Source organism: Dermacentor silvarum, chromosome 7 (assembly GCF_013339745.2).
Source record: "Dermacentor silvarum isolate Dsil-2018 chromosome 7, BIME_Dsil_1.4, whole genome shotgun sequence".
NCBI classification, from domain to species: Eukaryota; Metazoa; Arthropoda; class Arachnida; order Ixodida; family Ixodidae; genus Dermacentor; species Dermacentor silvarum.
In genome coordinates this window covers 17,514,293-17,531,002 of record NC_051160.1, presented here as the reverse complement: position 1 = coordinate 17,531,002, position 16,710 = coordinate 17,514,293, and the positions used below count along the sequence as shown (strand labels likewise).

Sequence of the window (16,710 nt, the reverse complement as noted above, 5' to 3'; positions counted from 1 at the left end):
GGCTTTTGATGTTTCGCTCAATAGGCATAGCAAGTAAGCGAACATTCAACAAATCTACAAGCGCCTGTGGATCCCCTTGTCGAGGTTGTTTGCATGGTCCTCGTTGTTCGTTGGTTTATTGGCGTATCGATAAAGAAAACTTCAAACGTGTATATAGCGTCTTGCGTCGTCATTAAAGCTATTTCGTAGAACATACCCACAGTGCGTGAAATTTGCACAATCTTGATAAAGGCTTGGGTTCAACAACCCCCGACCAGCACAGGGGCTATGGAAGCCCTGTAGTGCAGTGCTCAAATTAATTTTCTCCACTGGGGGTTTTTTAACGTTCACCCGATATTCGATTCCTGGGATTTTTACCCCCACTTCGCTTAAATCAACATGCGCCCAGCACGATGGGGAATCGAACCCGCGAACCTGTGCTCAGAAGAGTATCGAAGGCCACCGCGGCGGTTTCTAGCATGGCTGGCATAGTCATAGTATACACTACTATCACAGCCGCGGAGCAAGTCAACACACTCTGTGATACAGGGTGTTTCAGCGAACACATTAAAAATGTTTAAAGGTTACCTGGGGCAAATAGCACAATTCTAGTTCATGAGCAGGCCTACTCGAAAAGGCGAAAATTGAAATGCATAATCGTCTAATTAACAAGTGTTCACTAATTAGGTTTTTATAATTACCGGTCAATATTGAAATTTACAAATTCTATCCGTGGAGTTCGCAAGGCGGATCCACTTGGAACGAATTCTCAGGATGACACCAGTTTGCATATGCATTGGCGTTCCAGTTAGTTTCTTAACCAAACGTAGTTTTATGCATGCAAGCACAAAATTAACAGGAATGTTAATGCATTCACCGCGAAGTTCGGGAATTAATATCTCGAAACTGGTGTCATCCTGAGAATTCGTTCCAAGTAGATCCGCCCTGCGAACTCTACGGATAGAATTTGTAAACTTCAATAAGGGCCGGTATTATTAAAAACCTAATTAGTGAACACTTGTTAATTAGTCGATTTTGAATTTCAAGTTTTCTGTGCAAGTAATGTCCGCCACTTCGAGTAGGCCAGCTCATGAACTAGAATTGGACTATCTGCCACAGGCAACCTTAAACATTTTTTAAAGTGTTCGCTGAACCACCCGAGATCACATTGCACGTTCACACGATCGCCAAGCATAGTTCCAACTTATCATTCACTTCCATATAGCCAAGCTACCACGGTACTTCCGGACCAAGACACGAAATTTTATTTCGGCCTTCCAGGGACACCCCGCTTCGAGAGTCATTTGAGGTACGTTAACCTCCAGGCTGTGCCGCGTCCAGGTTCGAGCCCGAACTTCTAGCCGCTAGAGTTCACGACGCATCGACGATGTTGTAGAGTGCGTTGAAGAGCCGGTGGCGCTCGCCGCAAACGCCGAGGTAGTCGTCGAAGTTGAGATCGACCACGGCCAGGCCGTTGTGGAAGTGTCGATTCACCACTTCGGCCTGCGTCGGGAGGCGAGAGAGCCGTATATGCGCTCCGTGTCAGCCCTGTCTCGATGCTTCGTTGCTATACGCTTAGTTCATCATCCAGCCGATTTTAAAACCCCTACAGTCACGCATTGTGATCGACTGTCCATAAGTGTATGAATTTTACATAATTTTATGCCAAGGCGCTGCTGCAGACTCCATTAAGAGCATGTCAAGAACCTGGTAGAATGCCTCTTTCTGCATTTTATGACGAGTCCCCATAATTACAGAGTGATTGAGTATCTAATTATTGCGCACTCAGTAATGATACCTTTCTTCATAAAAACTATTGAATCACTAGTGTGAATTACCTGCACAAGGTAATTATTGGTTGCAAGCTTTACTAGAAAGAAAAAAAATATTTCGCAATTGCTACAGAAACATCCCACGTCACACCTCCCGTCAAAACACTGTAGTGCCATCTCCAAAGCGATCTTCGCCAGCGATAGATTTCATTCAGCAGTAAAATGAAGGCACTTGAGGTAAGCAGAATGTTTAATTCACCGTAAGATTAGTTTTTGTAGTCTATTCCTTGCAACAGCTGCAAAGAATTGGCAAAAATAAGTCACGTACATGAATGTGTCCACCCAGACCAGGTTGAGCCCACTGAAGGAAGTTCAATATTGCTATCGCGGTTCTGTCGTCAGCAAATCTCGCGCTATGCCTGCACTTTCTCTAATCTCGTAGCTTCATCCACTTCTTTGCCACACACGGCGACGGCTGCCTTTCCTACAAACACGCAGTCTGTGAACTACGATAGGCCATCGGTTATCTGTTCCAAACATCACTCGACCCACCCCTTTACACGTTCTCCTGTAATCACTGCCATTCATTCCTATCTACCTTCCACAGCCTATCCCATAGCTCCAGAACCCATTATCAGAGTCAGAAAATTTATATTAAAGGTTTGGTCACATTACAGGCATATGGAATACAAAAGGAGGTCCCTTTGTCAAATACTGTATCGGGACGACCTCCTGTGAAAGAAAGCAACTTTGATAGCTGACAACTCTAAGCAATGTCAATATATCTGACGTGTAGCAGCGACAACATATCTGACGTGTAACGGCGATAAAATAACAAGCTTAAAATTTATACGACAAAATGTAAAGACTAATTCACTGAAAAATTGAAGAAAACAAAAATCAAAGGCATTTTGGCTACCGCAGGGAACCGTTGTTCACGATACAAGGCCGGTATTTTGTAGCGATGCCTTTAATGTCATAATGCCTTTTCGCGCTTATCGCACCTTGTCAGTGGTCAGAGCGACGGTCCGCCCGCGTTATCAACGTTGATATCGTGAGCGGACCGTCGCTCTGACCACTGACAAAGCGCGATAAGCGCGAAAAGTCATTATTACTTTAAAGGCATCGCTACAAAATAGCGGCCCAAGATGGGTGTATATGCATGTCACTTATGCTGAGTAGTGAGCGCGGGCAGCCTGCGTAATTTAGTTGTTCGAATTTAATGCAGGTGTTAATTTAGTTGCGGTCACTGCGCATCACTTAGCACTGTCATCTGAACGTGCAGATATCGAGGTTATAGGCACCAGATTCAGTTCGGTGCCAATCACACGCACCTGCTCCCTGCAATCGACTTCGACGTAACGATGATATCCCATTCTTGCAAGAACTTAAATCATTCATACCGTCTAGACACGTTTCTTACAGGCCACTTTATCTTCTCAAGGCTTGTCATGTTCGCTATATGAATCCCACATATTATTACCTACGGAACAAAAGTCGTTAACAAGCACATTTTCCATATGTTGCATGTACTCTGATTCGCAAGCTCGCGAGCAGTTCGTGTTAGGGAAGCCTACAACAGATAGTAAAAAGAAATGCAGCACCACATGCCCATACGGGCTATCTATATAGATGGCTTTCACTGACGTCATTCTAGCCGCCATGTTGGTGCACCGACACGATGATAAGCCGGGTCCGTAACGTCACGTGAAAGCTTTCACTAAGATGGATTGCACTGAAGTGCTCGTAGTCGCCATGTTGGTGCCCCAACAGGGTGATAAGGTGGGTGCGTGACGTCACGTGAAAGCTATCAATAGAGAATCTAAAGACCTTCACATAAAAAATGAGCACAGCGAGTTAACCGTACATACTCGTGCAAATGGCCGTACCCGCGTAAAAGCCGCACCTCGAACTTCGTAAAATACAACCCCAAAAATTATATTTGAAAATTATCCGTGTATCAGCCGCACCCTTGATTTTTGAGGAGGTTGGCAGTGTGTTATCGGGTTTGCGGTGCGGTAATTCCGAAGGTTTTTTTTTTTTTTTTTTTTTTTTTATCGGTGGCAGAACAAGGCAGTCATGCCGAGTTTTCGGCGCCTCCAGGTAGCAAAAGTACAGCCTCCGAGATTTAGCGGTTGCCTCCGAGACGTAGCCGTGACTGGTCTTTGGGGCGTCACCGATTATTCCAGCTGGCAGGTGACGCGCTACGGAAATAGCCAAGAATAGCCATAGCAGGTACAAGCGAGTACTGTAGTTCAATAAAGCAAGTACCGCCGAAAATATTTAAGAAAAAAAATGTTGCGCCTTTTTCTCCGTGTAATGGCCGCACCCCCGATTTTCACCCCAAATCTCGTGAAAAGAACCTGCGTCCATTACACGAGTATATACGACATATCTTATTTCTTGAGGCCAGCGCCTAAGTGACGCCATGAGAGACATTCCGCTAAAGCCACGTGTATGACAAATCCTTCCCTTCACGCAGCAAACTGCACAACCTCGCGGTTTACCCGCAGAACCAACATTTTGGCTAACACGATCAAACCTACGCATGTTGTGCTACTCACAATGGCGCTCAGTGCCTTGGATGAGAAGGTGACGTAGCAGTCGTGCAGGTCGTGGTACACGTGACACGCAGTCCTCGGTAGCGGTTCCTCCGCCGCCATGTCAGGCACTCTGAGGCACACCTGAACCATTCGCACGGAACCAAAATGCAGAAGACACGGGTTTGTGTTCCAATTCTGGCCAGCATTGAAGACAGACTACGTTGATGGCTAAGAAGACAGCTTCAAGTCCAAGTAATAGAATGCATCTGAAAAACGTCTCTGCGACTAGCGCCACCTCGCGCCGAGAAGAAAAACTAAAAATAATGGAGGACGCTTAAGCTTCGCCTGTAAGAGTGGAACGCGATAGCATTCAAAGATTCCTAGCTGCTTATCAGGCTTTTTTTCTCGTATATTCAAATTACAATCCGACGCTATCACGTCTGTAGGTTGAGGTTAAGTCGTACTTTACGATTTTTCTGACGGATTTTATATTGAGAGATTTAATCTTTGTTTACTAACGCCACTGTCTGGATCTCCCGAGGGGAGTGTCATTCACAACTGAGAGAAAGGGACTTCTGCACTTACTTTTATGCACGTCTGATGACGTCAATTGCCTCTTTCTGATTGGTTAGCAGTTCATATGACCTTCTTTTTTACCATTTATTTGCGAAATGCAATCGACCTTGCTACTGCTGAAAAAAAAAACGTGCTGACTAATTGCGCATTGCTTGCTACGATGCGCATGCGTCATAGATCACGTGAGTGAACTAAGGACACACGTAGCACACAACCTTTCGTCAAACGCCACAGTAGACGGAGGCCGATTAGATATTCCTGAAAGTTAAGAGTACGGAAAGGGTGCAGGATCTGCGTTCCGAATCAAGCACTATATGAGCCGATACAAGAAAATATGACGTCACTATGCACATGCGCAGTCGAAAGAAGTTAGAGGAAGAAACAGACAACAACGTTAGGGAGTGACATTAAGAAAGCTCCGCTTTAAAAACACATATTGTAGCTATGTGAACGGTCGTAAAACGCAACGTAACTTACATTAAAGCTTAAAAAAAGCTCGAGAACGTTTTCTTGTGCACAGCCAACCTTCCCGTCCCGTTTCCAAACATCCTGCATAGTCGCCAACTTGTTCGGACAGCAAAGTAGCCTGCATTGCTTTTTTTTTTTTTTCCTTTTTACTTCTTCGCGAAGTTGCGAAGTTGCCTATTTTGTCGGCTTTGTCAGAATTAGAACGAAATTTAAAGTGGCCGCTGTCCACATATAGCTGTCGATTTAGCCGTCTATGGAGTGTATCGGAACGCAATCATGTTGAAATCCATATAAAGTTTTGTGTGAAATAGTGCAATTCGACTTGTCGCTACTACGCGACGACTCGGATTGGAACTATGCAAAGTTCCAATCCGAGTTTCGTTATCAGAAGCACAAAAAAGCCTGCCCGAGCCGAACATTCGGCCACGAGAAGATACCTTGTGCACAGGGTCAAATGAGTTCATTTTCTAATCCCCTATTCAATCGACCTTTTTGCGCAATGATCTGTCTTCACCGTCCCTGCAGCCGATTTTGGATGCTTCATTTTATTGCGCTTATTTTCTTATGCAGAAAGATGAGCAAGAGCTAAAGGCAACGGGGCCCGGGCAGAGACTCCTGCTTATATTGACATTCAACATGCAGACGCAGCAATAGTATACATTTGATTGCACATATAGGTCGTGTTACATATATTCAACAAATATTTTACAACTTACGTTTTACATGAACGTTGCTTACGGATATATGTTACACTTAATTATACATACCTCTTACATGCTTCAAAGGCAGCGCAAGGTCAATGCATCTATTTAAGAAACCCGCAACGAGCGATTTTATTCTTTCATGAATACAGCGCAAAGAGGATGACTGTGCTAGTGGTGCTGAACCGCTAGTCTTCCTCCTCGTGCCCGTGGCGTCTGTAAGGGCCCGACTTATCCGCACGCCTCCCGCACGCGTGCCGACGTGCGGATAAGTCGCTCAATCAACACCTTTACACTCAATCCGCCTTTCTATAGGAAGATTTTTGCCTGCATTCTTAACTCGTCATTGAGTACGGCTGTCTCTTTGCTTTGCCTCCGCTTTCCCTATGATTTTGTCATTGCAGACGCGACGGTTAGAGCAGTAAACATGAGCACAGAAAGAAGTGCGCAGTGCCCACCTGCGCGAAAGGAACCCTCTGAGGCTTTATCGCCGACTCCTTGCGAAAGCAGTTCCGGCCTGCCTGGGCGGACGGCATCGGGTAGCGAAGCGGCGCCAGGCTCAGCGACAGAAGGCTCTTGGTGGCAACCGACAGAGGCTTGCGCTTCAGCCACTCGAACCACGGCTCCTATACACCAAGCACCGAAGGAACCGAACGCTATATCAGTGACGTAACTGGAGCCCTGCTTGAACAAACTCTTTGCCAACACACCGGCGGTTTGACTCAGTAATCACTTTAGGCGCTCAGACACGTTACAATGCCAACTCTAAGTGAACCCGGGTCAGTTCGAATCACTGCGAGCGTGAGTCTAAATGAGCTCACGCGAATCTGGTGATACTTTTTTCATGGTCTAGTCTGTTAGACATACTTGAAACGGAAAATAGTGCAAGGAACCACAATCACAAAGGAAACGATGAAACAGGCACTTGTTCATCGTACCCTTCTTTAATTGTGATTGTCCTCATTCGCTCTAATTATTGTCACAAGAATCTGTGTACAGTGTGCTTATGCGGCTTGCCGAATACACGTGATGGATGTGACCACGAATAGGAGTGAAACATACATGCTGAGGATTTCGATAAGCCTTACTATACATTATACGGCGGTATATGTACACTATGCTTCGTGCGATTCTGGTCTTACGTACGTTCCTGAAGTTACTTCCATTTACACATCTCTTAAAACGAAAGTATAACTCGCTCGGTGAGAGCCTCGTTCAAACAAGTCGCCCCCACGCGAGAGAAAAATGCCGTGAGTTTATTGTGGGCAGTCTGACACGTACGTGCGCACGAGTACACTATAATTTTTTTGATCCCCATATCTGTTAAGGGGCCATTGGGCTTATGTCGAGATCAGTTATAAATGCGTTTGGCGGCACTGCGATCACTCAGTGAAGTCGGCCTTATCTGAAAGTACAGATAGGACAGTAGAGGCAAAGCTGGTGTGATCTGGGTATATAGGTGAATTGGATAAATGGATCTGTGGTCGGCTGACAATCTAAAAAATTCGAGGAGATTTAAGCACTTCTTATCAGTTGTGAATGATGCGAAAGCATTAATGTCCACTTGAATGCCGCTGGGCTGTCCTTCGAGTTACAAACTCATCTCAGGCAAGCGAGCGCGTTGAGACGCTTCGCCAACGCCTGTTTAGCCCTGTGGGTATGACACTCGGCTTCTGAGCGTGGGGTCGTAGGTTCGAAACTAACTCCGCCAACGTTTTTCCTTTCGAGTTTCAGTGTTTTCTTTATGCATTAATTTCTTTAGAGTGATTACCGCGGCGAAGTTAGAACGCAAGCGAGAGCTTACGCAGACAAGGAACACGCGGATAACACAGGCTTCCGGGAGCGAGAGTTATGGTGACGTCGCGGCGATGCCCTCTCCCCTCACGGCACACCTGGCACGCTATCGCGGCAGCAAGTTGTTCCTTTTCGCCCACTCTGCTCCATCGAGGCGCCCACGTGACGTGGGGTCGCAGCCAATGGGAACATGAGGTGCCATTTCGCTGCTACGGAAGCCAGCTCTTTCGCTCAATGGGCCGTTTGATGCTTTTGCATCCAAAATAGTGTGACAGAGCCATCCGTATACACGTGTACAGTATCTCCGTACTCTGCATAAATGTGACACAGAGTAAGCTGCTTGAGGCCAATGGATGCAATGGATGTCTTTTTTTTTTCTTTTAGGTCCTTGGCCCAATGCAAATAGCGCAGTCCTGATAACCCGGGCCACTATAGTCTTTCTACAAGCCACTGGGCTGGACGCACGGCTTTAGAGATGCCACAACTGTTGTAAACTTGTATATACACACCTCCTCCTCTTATCATCATCATCATCATTGATTAACCCTTTTCCTCTCCGTCCCTTTTCCCAGTGTAGAGTAGCAGGCCAGAGCAAGTTACAGCTCAGGCCGACCTCTCTGCCTTTCCGTAAATAATCTTTTTTCTCTTCTCTCCCGCATCAAAACAGAGTAGCAAACACAACGCTGTCGCAATTCAATAGATAGCTTGCGTAGATGCTCCAGCCAATTACGCTCATTCGTTTCCATGACGTCACCACGGAAGCGAACTTCTTTCAATGTCGGCGTCTCTCGGGAGCTGCGTATTGAAGAGCAGAGGCTTAGCGGACCGGTGCATTGCTGCTCTGTGAGCGGAGCTTGCACTGAATTATAAGGTTGTCACCAAGTACAGACATTAGAACAGAAGGCCTACACAGTAAACAGTCTATATAAGCCAGTGCTTGCAAACAGCCTCACACGCTTCCACGCGCACACTGGCTGCGAGCGTCGCTCATTGTAGATTTAGTTTAACGGTTTAACGGCAAATCAGCGAGAAATTGACCACCTGTCAAATACCTCGAATATATTTGGCCACTTTTCCTCGAAAATTCTTTGCGCACTCGTGACAGCCTTATGGGAACTTCAATTTTTACTTTCTGTAGCTATACCATGCAGTATCGAGAGGGGCAGTTAGCGCACGAAATACTCACAAAGAAGCTTCCATCGAAGGCGCAGGTTACGTGGCTCATGTTTGGAATGTGCGCCCACACGATCACGTTCTTAAGCAACCTGGTTAAGAGAAAGTACAAAGCGCTGAGTCCATTGCTGAAGTGAGACTTAACTACTCTTCATACTCGTGTCCTTGCAGCTAATAAGCCACAGAATCTAAATACACACCAAGGAGGTAGCTACTTATTTTTTTTTTCGATAGGAATTAGCATGCGGTCAGAAAACCTATAAAATGTGAACTCGAACGTTCATTCGGGGAGCATGATTTGAAACTCGCCTTCAAAGTTAAGTCTATCCTGGCTCTATTTCTACCACCTATTTATAATTTCCATGCCCCATTTATAAGCGCGAATTGTTCCCCAACTCAGATGCATTTCCATGTCAAGCGCACGATACAGCGATCTACGTAGCTGACACTGTAGACGTGCCTACTTAAACTAAACATGGGTGATTCATTGAAGACTGATAACTTTGACGTGCCGTAATGAGCAAGCATGTGGCATTTCTCTTTTAGGTTCCGATATGCACTGGATCTACGACATGAGAGCTATCTACTTGAGAAGATAGATTTGAGGAATGAAGCATCTGCCCAAGTGATAAAAAACTTGTTTACCTGTAGTAAGCCTCGTACTTGACGAATGCCCGGTCGTCGATGGCATCTTCGGGGATCACAACGCTCAACTCAATGTCAAATGCACCAAGACATTCTTGAAGGTTCTGAAGGAAAGAAGTATAAAAAGAAACTGAGCATCACTGGATCGCGGGAACTGTCGAACGTGCCGAGTAAAAACGTATTTGCGTTGGAAACATCGGCTATGAAAGTTCTTCGCATATAGAATACAAAATAGGGGCTACATAGTTGTTGCTGCTCAAATGTAAATTAGAAATTTAGTAAATTTAGGTGTCACTGAATGCTGATGCTGAATTTGTGCCATTATAAAACGTTCCGGATGAAGATCCAATCACACTATGTTCACTGCATGTGTTATGAAGTGATGTCACTGCTGAGTGTTAAACGCTATGAATGTTTACAGGGAGGATGGGGCTACACTTCACGGAACCTGGCAAAACGCTTCGCGCTGTACTCGTCTAACGAAACATCGCGTACTAATTCGAGTGGCAATCACAGTTGTATTCTAACGAATCCAATAATGTATATGTGTGAGAAAAATACCGGAAACCGATTGTTGCGGTTCGAGGTACCAATATGGCACCAGCATCTCAGCCGGCGGACATATGTTCATTTCCTGGTTGAGTTGCTTATTTCCAGCGTACGGCTAGTGTGGTATGTGTATAGCTATGTCTTCAAGCGCCACCATTCCACCCTGTGAACGTTAAACAAAAACGACCACCCCATTTGAGGTTAGAAGACGTTGCACAAGCACCACCACCGCAAGCGACGTACGTCACGCGAAGTGCTGCATGCATCCTCATTGTTCTCGGCCGTCCGCCAAGCGCAAGTGCCTTATTGAACTAAATTAATGCTTAAAAGTAAACTGCGACAGAAAATGCGTAAAGTACTACTTATACACAAGCTGCACACATGATAGCTTCGGATTGTTATTCGAATATACGAAAAAACGTAAATAGGTTACGCGGAAACTGAAATACAAAGCCCGTTTCCAGCTGCCGTCCGACGTCTGTCTGAGCGGCTGCCGTCGCTAGGTGACGGTACCGTTAGCATTGTATTCATTCTCATTCTTGTAGGCCCTCTGCCTAGCGCAAGTGCGTTATTGAAGTAACTGAATTTTTCGAAGTGAAATGCGCCAGAAAGTTTGCAATGTACGACTTACACACAACCTGCAGTAATGATAGCATCGGATTGTAATTCGAAAATACGAGAAAACATAACTCTGTTACGCGGCAACTCAAACAACAAACCTGCCGTTTTTTGGATGAGCACGCCACGAAAAATCCCGAATAAATAGAAGCTAACAGCTTCGCTGTAAAAAAAAATACGGACTAAGTCATGCCTTCGAAGTCTGCACTCCTAACGCTTGCATTGTCAGCACTTATCTGGCGAGCAGATCATCCAAAAGTCCATCGACGCAGACGGCAAGCACTGCTCGCGAAATTTATTCTCACCACGATGAACTGGTGGTAGGCACCGTCGGTGCTAGCTGGCGGGTGGAAGAGGACGCCTTCGCCTCCCATGCGCTCGGAGAACTTGTGCAGGCTGCGGCAGAGACGCACCACGGTCATGTTGGTCACCTTGGGCGAGCTGAGGTGGCGGAAGCCCTCCTCCATGGCCCGTGGGCCCCCAACGCCCACGAACAGCCGCACCCAGGGGTATGCCCTGCGGTGCTCGGCGATGGCACGGTACCGCTCTGCTCGCGGGAGAAGTGAGTGAGTGAGTGAGTGAGTGAGTGAGTGAGTGAGTGAGTGAGTGAGTGAGTGAGTGAGTGAGTGAGTGAGTGAGTGAGTGAGTGAGTGAGTGAGTGAGTGAGTGAGTGAGTGAGTGAGTGAGTGAGTGAGTGAATCGATGAGCGAGTGAGTGAGAGGACGAGTGAGCGAGCGAATGGATAAGTGAGTGAATGAGAGAGAGGGTGAGTGGGTGAGTGAGTGAGAGGGTGAGTGGGTGAGAGTGAGTGAGTGAATGGGTGGGTGAATGAGAGGGTGAGTGAGTGAGAGGGTGAGTGAGTGAGTGACAGTGAGTGAGTGAATGGGTGGGTGAGTGAGAGGGTGAGTGAGTGAGTAAATGGATGGGTGAGTGAGTGAGTGAGTGAATGGGTGAGTGACTGAGTGAATCGATGAGCGAGTGAGTGAGAGGATGAGTGAGCGAGCGAATGGATAAGTGAGTGGATGAGTGAATGAGAGAGAGGGTGAGTGAGCGAGTGAATGGGTGAGTGAGTGAGTGACAGTGAGTGAGTGAATTGGTGGGTGGGTGAGTGAGTGAATTGGTGAGTGAGTAAATGGGTGGGTGAGTGAGTGAAAGTGAGTGAGTGAGTGAGTGAGTGAGTGAGTGAGTGAGTGAGTGAGTGAGTGAGTGAGTGAGTGAGTGAGTGAGAGGGTAAGTGAGGGATTCTTAAAGAGAGAGGCAAAAGCAGAGGGAAATTCGCAAAACAAGTACTAACCTTCATCAGACGCCAAGACAGCAACGCTGTCTCCTCCTGGCGAGAGATCTAGACAGCAGAAGACAATGGCGGTGCACAGTTCCAGCGGCAGGCTGCTCACTGTGTAGGTGAAGTCCTTGGAGTCAAAGAAGCACCATATGGGCTTCCTGGGAACGTCTGCAGCAAAGAGGTGCGCGTACGCCTGTTACGAGGAAGCGGCAAGTCAACCGGCACTTCTCAGCATCGAGTATTCATAGCGGCACCAACGGAAAGACATGTTAACGCACAATTTTAGACTATAGTTGAAAACTCGAACATGCCAATAGTAGGATTTATTTATTTATTTATTTATTTATTTATTTATTTATTTATTTATTTATTTATTTATTTATTTATTTATTTATTTATTTATTTATTTATTTATTTATTTATTATTTATTATCTTATTATTTATTTATTTGCTCAATACATGAACAAGAATGAAGGCTAAATTCTAGACTAACTAAACATCAGTATGAAAGCTTCCGAAACAACTTTGAAAATAAAAGAATCAGGATGGCATTCTCGACCATTTAATAGTTTAGCATGGAAGCTTTTGTAACAAGTTCGCTCACTAGTCATAGGTAGGTGTCCCATTTTGTGCATTGACTGCGGCTTCTTGAATGGAGGGCATCTAAGTAGTCTGCAGCATCTTGCACGTTTTATAGCATCAACTGTTTGGAAGTGCACAAAACCATCGGAGCGCTTATCGACACCGGGAATTCTCGCTACCATGACGGCTCGGTCGACATGAACTCCGGGAATGCCGACTTCATCACCTTTGTCAGAACGGTGTTTTTTTGCTGAAATATAAAGTGCATCAGCAAGCACCAGGCAAAATTCTTGTAGCAGTGCAAGTAATAACTATATGATTTTTAAAAATGGAAATATGTAACTTGCAGTCGGCATTAGCTAGCTAGATAGATCATGTGACCAACCCACACTAATGTTTGAGCGGCAATTCGTGTGACCAACAATCCTTATTTTCAGGACATACACGCTCAATCTTATGACATATGGGTTCTTTCAGACATCTGAAAGCATAATTAGAAGCAACTTTTCTGTCAAAAAGCTAAAGAATACCCATGTTATTCTTTAGTGCTGTCTCGGAGCCAGCGGTCACGCGCCTCGGTCAAGAGTGCACCATTTCGCATGTGCCATAGCAGGCCCCCTATCGGCCCGTTTCCGAAGTATGTAAACCAGGTAATTCGCTGTACCCCCACGAATGCGCGGGCTGGGCCACAACCCGTAGAGGTTTACCGAAGAGTCGCAATAAATTATTAAGGCGAAAGCTTTATATGTCTCATCGTTCAGTCGACCTTCAAACGTCATTGAGCGAAAACGCGTCGATGGCACGAAAGGTAAAAAAACTATCATCAATGGCTCATATCCCCGTAAGCACTCATACCCACGCATGGATGATTAAGCAAATTAACACATCAAACTTTACTCAGACACAAGTTAGCACTTTAAAAAAAGATGTCGCAGTCTGGCTAAGCATTTATAACAATAGGAAATTAGTAGACGGCTATACGAAGTAAGGATAGTAGTTTTATCGGTCGTATAAACTTGTAAACATTCGCTTACTGACAGTTGTCGCCGCATTTCGCTAGGAGGGCGCCAGTAGTAGGGGAGGGCTCCACGCGACGCGGGGGCGGGAAGGAGCGCGCGTTCAGCGGGTAGGTCAAGATAGTGGTTGTTTTTCTCCAAATGAATCGCTCGCACCTAGGGTCACTCAAGACAGTTTGCGCATGTGTGATATTTTATGCGTTAGGCAAAATGCCGCGCAACTGTTGTGTGCCGTTGTGTTCCACGAATGCATCGAAGGACCCGCAAATACGCTACCACAAGTTTCCCAGTAACGCAGGGCAGCATGGCTGCGAAACATTTCCCGTGAAGGACCCGGCGGGAAGGGAACAGTATGGCAGCCGAATGACAGGTCCCTGGTGTGCGCCTTGCATTTTACGGAGCAGGACTACAAGAAGACCGAGAAGTTGAGGATACTTTTGCCAACGGCTGTGCCGACAGTGTTCCACGGTTATCCAAGCTACATGAGCACGAGGAGCACGCCTGCTCCGAGGAAGAAGCGGCCACGCTTGGAAATAGACTACGATAATGCGCAGTCGCGTGCCGAGTGCTCGGGCAATGCTGCTTCAAAAGGCAGGCCTGTCATTAGCCAAAACGGCTCGTCAAGTGACAGCACTGAAGCCACGACGCCCAACAACTCCGAACTAGGGAATGAAACGTGTGTGGAAATTGCATCATTTTCAGATGCATTATGTCAAACTACATTCGACCTTGTTAAACTGACAGAAGAAGCTCAAAAAAAAAAAATGCGCTGCTTCCAAGCGAAGATCGCTCGTAGGAAAGGAGCACTGAAGGCCCTTCCAGAAAAAGTGAATGAGGCTGAGGTTCAGTGCAAGGCTTGCAAAGCTCAGCTGCAGCTTCAGCAGGCAAACGACGCACTGTACGGTCTAGTAGAGTATATTGACCGCGGCAACCTCAGATACCCGAAGATGGAAATTATTGGCATTTGCAAGCTAAGCGAGCGAATTGACCTTCGACCTCCTATCGTGCTGCCCACCTGCGCTTCAACTTGCGAACTGGAAGTCGGCGAGCTCTTAACTAGCGCTTCTTGCCAACAGGAAATGGTAATATGTCTGAACACACCAGAAAGCTATTAGCCCACGCACGTCGGTGATGTTCACAATGCTTTTGTTTCTAAGGTGTGAGCTAGACTTTGTACTCACAAACATACATTATCGAGGGTGAACTCGCAGCACGAGTCACTTTCATAGATAGGGCCCGGGCTAGCCGCCATAGCAGCTGCGCTGTCAAGCCGCGATGTAATTCCGGCGCTCTCGCTTTCGGTCTCCCCAGAGGCTCCCCTACTGGTGGGACGCCGCCACCAGTATCCGCTCCACGCGGCAGGCCGCACCGTGTGTTTTTCCGAGCGGCCGTGGTAGTTTTATCGGTCGTATAAACTTGTAAACGTTCGCTTACTAACTAAATTAACAAGCATGGTGTCACGCCTGCGCAAGCAAACATGAAAACGTCTCAATCGACGAGCGTGCACACTAGCTGTCAAAACGCTGGAGTGAGAAAGCGTGGCGGCAGCAGCGAGCGAATTGACCTTCGTGCTGCCTCTCGCTTCAACGCGAACTAAGCGGCGAGAACAGAAGCACACGAAGCTATTAGCCCTCGGTGCACCTAGACTTTGTACTCATCGCAGGTCACTTTCAAGATAGGGCCCCGGCGGCCGCACCATAGGCAGCCGCCGCCGTAGTGGGACGCTCCCACCCCCACGGTGCCTTGCGCGCGATGGAAGACGGTGCGCTTCCTCCTCGCTTTCCTCCCTTGCGCGCGCGACTTTGAACCACCATCGTCGGCTCATCATCGCACGCTTTCACTCGCACATACCACACACGGCGCGCGGCGACGATGTTATCGCCTTTGGACTTTATACGGAACCTCACGGCGACGCTGATGGCAGAAATGCACCTGGAGTGTCCATATAATTCCTATAGCAATAACAGCACATGGAATCCCTATAATAGCAGGAGTGAGTAGCACTGCAGTGCATGGTGGCAAACATATAGACGAAAATGTGATATTCTTTTCGATAATAAATGCACAGTTTGAACGACACTCGCACAAATAGGCAAGTTCAAGCGACAAGATTGCTGAGCTTGTCTGGAACAGTGTTAAAGTGAGCAAGCTGGCGCAAAACAGCACTTTGCAAACTTTCGTCGGAAAGTGTGCAACGCCTGCTGATGCAAAGGTTAAGGGTTGGATTTACTTATTGAGACGAGAGTTCAACATGGCCAGAGCAGCTCTATAATCCACGAGCACCAAACCATCCACCACCTTCATATTTGAGTTAGACTAAAGCGCACCGTAGACGCGGACACAAAAAAGGAAGTAGACAGGACAGCACTTGCCTGTCTACTTATTCCTTTGTGTCCGCGTCTTCGGTGCGCTTAAGCCTAGCTTAAATATAAGCGTCAACCAACTAGCCCAACTCGCCATCTTGTTGCATCCAACACCTAGAGTCGACATTACAGCGCATTCCTCTTCAGTTGATACTAACTGCTGTTTTCTATTGACAGCGGCAGGCTGGGTATAGCCATGTTATCTTGATTATTGTCGAGCAGGGAGAAATGCTTGGGCAAGACGCTGGTGTCAGGAGCGCGCTGGCCTCGTACTGTCTTCACGACATGGTTTATGCCAGTTATTCTGCCGATAGGGGCCGCGTTGGTCTCTCAGGTAAAATTCAGCTACATATTTAAATTGACCTCACGTGCAGCCCAGGACACCTTTGGGACTTCCGATGTGACGGTGCCGTTGTCCGGTCGCGTCGTCGTGACGAGCGCACGCGGAGCGTCGAACATGCCTGGACGAGCCACATACCTGTCGTACAGAAACCGAAGCATTAAACTTCGCAAGAAATAAAAACGATAATGCGATACGCTACGAATGCTATTTTCGGACGTTTGAAGTTCAACTTTTTTTCCTCAGATATCGCAATTGAACTAGCTGTACACAAACACTGCCGACTGCGCATCGTCAAACGTTTTCCC

At 46.7% G+C, this 16,710-nt stretch overlaps 1 protein-coding gene across 2 annotated transcripts in view; it reads right to left on the bottom strand.

Annotated features, from left to right (window-relative positions):
• Positions 1-1,228: 1,228 nt before the first annotated feature.
• Positions 1,229-16,710, bottom strand: part of LOC119457642 (uncharacterized) — a 30,180-nt gene continuing 14,698 nt past the window's right edge. For both annotated transcript variants that reach the window (XM_049670292.1, XM_037719275.2), the window contains 8 exons: positions 16,431-16,540; positions 12,113-12,268; positions 11,124-11,365; positions 9,652-9,755; positions 9,020-9,098; positions 6,498-6,665; positions 4,316-4,435; positions 1,229-1,482 (listed from right to left, as the gene is read on the bottom strand). In XM_049670292.1, the coding sequence (XP_049526249.1) occupies positions 1,351-1,482; positions 4,316-4,435; positions 6,498-6,665; positions 9,020-9,098; positions 9,652-9,755; positions 11,124-11,365; positions 12,113-12,268; positions 16,431-16,540 (1,111 nt within the window). In that variant the 3' untranslated portion in view covers positions 1,229-1,350. The remainder of the gene's footprint in view (positions 1,483-4,315; positions 4,436-6,497; positions 6,666-9,019; positions 9,099-9,651; positions 9,756-11,123; positions 11,366-12,112; positions 12,269-16,430; positions 16,541-16,710) is intronic.